A 4,564-nucleotide genomic window follows, 5' to 3' on the forward strand; every position below is an offset into this window, starting at 1 on the left:
CACCCGGCTCCTCTTTTTCACGTACACCACTTTTCTCGTCTACAACCAATTTCCCACTACTAACAATAATCTGCTTATCAACCCTCACATCAACTGCAGCCTCCTCCTTTTAACGTACAACACAACACGTCCTACTGCAATTACTACTTCCCAATTCTTCTTGTCACAGACAAAATTTGGGTTCAGTACTTGGAAATCCACTTGACCATCTTCATTTGCTTTTTTGTTCAAATTGCTAGTAAAACTTTCTTGATCAATGATTTTAATCGCACTAAGTTCCTACGAAAAAAGTCCATCATAGCATTACAATAAATGCTTATTTCTATTTATGAAGATAAGGACAGGAGCAAACATATTGGTTCAGGAATATGAGTCGAAACCCTTGTACCCTTTACAGAAGTCCTGTCCTACTCTCTCTGTCTGTTTGTTTGTTCAATTTTTGTGCCAATTATCTCCTTGGAAAAAGGAAGAATTGTGTTCCTTTATATGAGCATATTCTTCAGAGGAGCATAACCTCTAGAATTTAAAATTTTAAGACTTAACTGGTCGAATTTATCATTGTGCGTGCACTTTGTAATTTTCATTCTCTGTTCATTCAGACAGATTTACTTCGGATGAAGTTTCATGGGAAGTTTCTGTCTCGTGATAAAGAAGGAAATCATCAGCCTAAAAAGGTAGCATAAAACTAAAGCTTAAACATGTTTTCAAAAATAGTAACGGAGTCGAAACTCTGAAATCACTAACGGAGACGAAGTACCTCTTGTCTTTAGACACTACAACATGACTCGTACACCAAAACCAGGGTCTCTGGAAAAAGCACTTTAAAAACATAATCGAAATACTAAAACAAAACAAAAATGTACACGCAATGTTATAGCAACAAGTTACCAGTTGAGTGTTTAAGAAAGTTGGTAGCACACTAACCGTCTTAGTATCTTTGCAGAACCAGAGCATTAACGTGTCGAAAATAGGCTTTTGTTGAATGTCAACAAAATTGCCGATTCCGACGTGCAAATTCAGCCTAACTTAAGAATATAATATCAAAATAATTAACATTTCATAAGTAACTATCTTATGGAGAACATAAACAGTTAGATACCTCGGCTACACCCCCCATATTTAAATGTATCATGTCGCGCATTGGGCACCTATGTAAAATAAGAAGATATATGATGCCTGAACAATCAATCCATTAAGTGCTTTCTAAAAATAGCAATTTTAACTGAGAAAATAATACCGTAGAAAATTTCTTCCAAAGAATAAGGATCAAACCTTTTATTATAAAAAAATGTAAAGCATGCAATGCAAGAACATGCACATATATGTCAAACTGACTTACACAATGTCTGTCCTCCCAAATGTAAATAAAAATACCAAGCAAACAGAAACTACAAAAAGGAGAAAAGAAGATACAAATATTTAGACAGATTTGTGACAAAATAAGAAGCTTAATTCCTTATTTACCACTAAAATGTAAAGAAAGTGTGCTATCTGTATTTTTACCATAAATACAGTAGAGTCTCCATAACTCGAACAGCCACGGGGAAAAGGAAATCGTTCGAGTTATGGAGACATTCGAGTTGTAGAGGTTTTCAACTTTTAGCGCAATATCCTCCCTTTACGTGAACCAGCTGGATAAAAACGTTATATTTAATCTTAAGTCTAACTTTAAGGGGGCTATTAGGTTAATGAAAGTCAAAACAATACACTTTTAATGAATTTTTTAATGTTTATTTAGAAAAGAAGTCGGTGATAACTGTTTGCTTACAACTCATATGAAAATCTTTGGCGATATTACGATTCAAGTCCCTCAGGGAAGCTATCATTTCTTCTCCAAAATGTGAAAAAATACTCAAGTCTTCGAGGACGTTGATAGCTGTACGCACTTGCTCGGCCGTCGGTCTTGTGATCTTATCTTCTTCCTTCTTGTCTTCTTCGTCGACCTCTTCTAATTCTTCGTCTTGAGTCCCAGTGATCTCAGCAATGATGTCAGCAGTCTTCAGACGCCCATGAGATGTACTGACTTCAATGTCAAAATCAATGAAATCTTCAGTTGATAAGTCAGGATTAATGTGGTCAGGAAACCTTCGTTTTATGTAAGAGAGTTCAGCATCGAGGGTTGGAATTGGGTCTTCTTCTACTTCGCTGGTTAAACTTTTAAAAGGGTCGTCATCTTCGTTGATCGCTCTTTCTGCATCCTTTTGGGAAATTCCTGATTTTCGAAAGCAATTGGTGAATGTTTTGTTGGAAACATCATCCCATGCTTTCCTTAGCATGTACATAGCTGCAAGAATCGAGAACTTCGGAGTCGATTTTGCCTCGTCCAAGGCTTTTATCAATTTCCGCACTGCTAGCGATCGATATTTTGCTTTCAGGGCGCGGATAATTCCTTGGTCCATAGGTTGGGTTCGGGACGTGGTATTTGGAGGAAGAAAGATCAATTCTACCCATTCCAGGTTTTCAACATGAGGATGTGCGGTACAATTGTCAATAATCAAAGCAATTTTTCGCTTAGAGACAGAAAATTTTCGATCAAGCTCGCGTACCCACTCTTCGAACAGCTCTCCAGACATCCAACTCTTCTTTTGCGAACGGTATCGACAGGGTAGTGTTTTGACACCTTTAAAGCAACGAGGGTTGGCGGACTTGCCGATTACAAACATTGGCAATCGTTCCCCCAAGGCATTACCAGCAGCTAAACCTGTAAGTCTAACTTTGCTGTGTTTTCCTCCAGGACACTTATCACCTTTCATATGCAAAGTTTTATTGGGAAGGCATTGAAAGAAAAGCCCAAATTCGTCGGCGTTAAAAATGTCTTCCAGAGGATAGCGGGAGAGAATGGTTGGTAATGTTGTCTCCGACCATGGCGCTGTCATTTCCTCAGTGACGGACCGTGATTCTCCAGCGATGGTTTTGAAGGATACTCCATACCTGAAAGGAATGGATGAGAAAAACGTTTATCTCTGTAGTTGTGACTAGTGTAGATGGAGCTTTACATTTTGTTTGATTCGAATCATGGAATTCTAAATTTAGAATGCCATGGCCATGATTCGAATAGAAAACATTCGATTGTTACCATGTTTTGATTTGTGAAAGAATTCGAATAGAAAAAGATTCGATTTTTACCAAGTTTCGAAGTTTTGACGAGTGAAAGAAAGCATGGAAGCCATGAAAGGCCAACAAGTCAAAAGATTAACAGACATTATTTGTTGTATAGAACTTTCTATCATTAAACTTATTACGTACGAAATCGACGCTTTTGTCATGGGGTATCATGTTTATAAAAGTAATTGGACACCCTCTGTTGGAGATGAATTTTATGGTTTCATGGAACCAACAAATAAAATGGATAAATATGCAGTTGCAGTCAAGAAAAATGATGGAGAAATCATTGGACATCTACCACTAGGAAAGTCAGGACGCTTTGCAAAAGTCATATTTTACTTTCTGAAGAATGACAGCTTCAATGTTTGCAAAATAACAATTACTGGAAAGTCATTGAATGCTGGTGATGGATTAGGGATGAAAGTCCCATGCAAATTATCCTTCCTCTCTGAAAGAGAGTCTATTGATATTTTGAAAAAACAACTACCAAAGCTATTGTAACATTTTTTTAGATTTTATTTTCACGAAGATAAACAAACAAAATCTTAGTCAACTAACCTGGTTTTCCATTTAGCCATCCACCCCTGAGAAGCTTGAAATGACTCGACACCCAACGCTTCGGCAAACTCAAGAGCTTTCTCTTTCAGCATCGGGCCACTGATTGGGATATTCTCACTCCTCATCATAAGTAACCATTTATGAACAGCTTTGTTCACATCTTCGAATTTTTCTGGCTTTGATCTCTTCGATGTTTGCCCGTTGTTAAACTGCTTGTAAATCTTTTCTTTATTTTTTTTCCAAGTTGACAGGGTGCTTGGAGGAATTTTGAACTCTTTTGCCACATCCTTTGGCGCAGTACCCTTTTCCAACGCTTTAAGAGCTTTGTACTTGATTTTGCACGACTTATTGTCAATTCGACGCTTTGATCCTGCCACAGACGACATTGTTATGAGAGTGTCTTTCTTTTGAAATTCTTTAAATTTTCTCGAAAACGTTCGAAAAAGACGTTCGAAAGGCTTGGATGACGCATCATTAATCATTCGAATTAAAAATAAGGCCTGCAAAACACGTATTAACAAGATTTTTAGACCCAATTTATCAGGAAAACTGTTCGAATTTTGATTATGATGTCAGAAAATTCGAGTTATGGAGAGAAAAGTCTCCAAGGGACAAAAAAATTTGTTCGAGTTAAGGGAAGATTCGAGTTATGGAGGTTCGAGTTGTAGAGGTTTTTTTAAAAGAGTTTATTAGGAAATTTTCACGGTGCCAACGAATTTGTTCGAGTTAAGGAGAGATTCGAGTTATAGAGGTTCGAGTTATGGAGACTCTACTGTATACATTTTCTTATTCCTTCTTAAGGATGGGAAAACACCATTCAACGGTTTGCATTCCCCAATGAATTGAATTCCCCAATGAGTTGATTGATTTTTGTGAAGTTGGTGGTGGTCTTTATAAATGT

The 4,564-nt window shown here is 37.2% G+C and overlaps 1 protein-coding gene across 1 annotated transcript; it reads right to left on the bottom strand.

The window, feature by feature from the left end:
* Positions 1-1,730: 1,730 nt before the first annotated feature.
* On the bottom strand, positions 1,731-4,145 carry LOC130625238 (tigger transposable element-derived protein 6-like). The gene is made up of 2 exons (XM_057440294.1): positions 3,664-4,145; positions 1,731-2,931 (listed from the first exon to the last, which is right to left on the bottom strand). The coding sequence occupies exons 1-2, from the start codon at positions 4,143-4,145 to the stop codon at positions 1,731-1,733; spliced, it is 1,683 nt and encodes a 560-aa protein (XP_057296277.1).
* Between the last annotated feature and the right edge of the window lie 419 nt (positions 4,146-4,564).

The sequence above is a fragment of the Hydractinia symbiolongicarpus genome, chromosome 14, assembly GCF_029227915.1.
Source record: "Hydractinia symbiolongicarpus strain clone_291-10 chromosome 14, HSymV2.1, whole genome shotgun sequence".
NCBI lineage: Eukaryota > Metazoa > Cnidaria > Hydrozoa > Anthoathecata > Hydractiniidae > Hydractinia > Hydractinia symbiolongicarpus.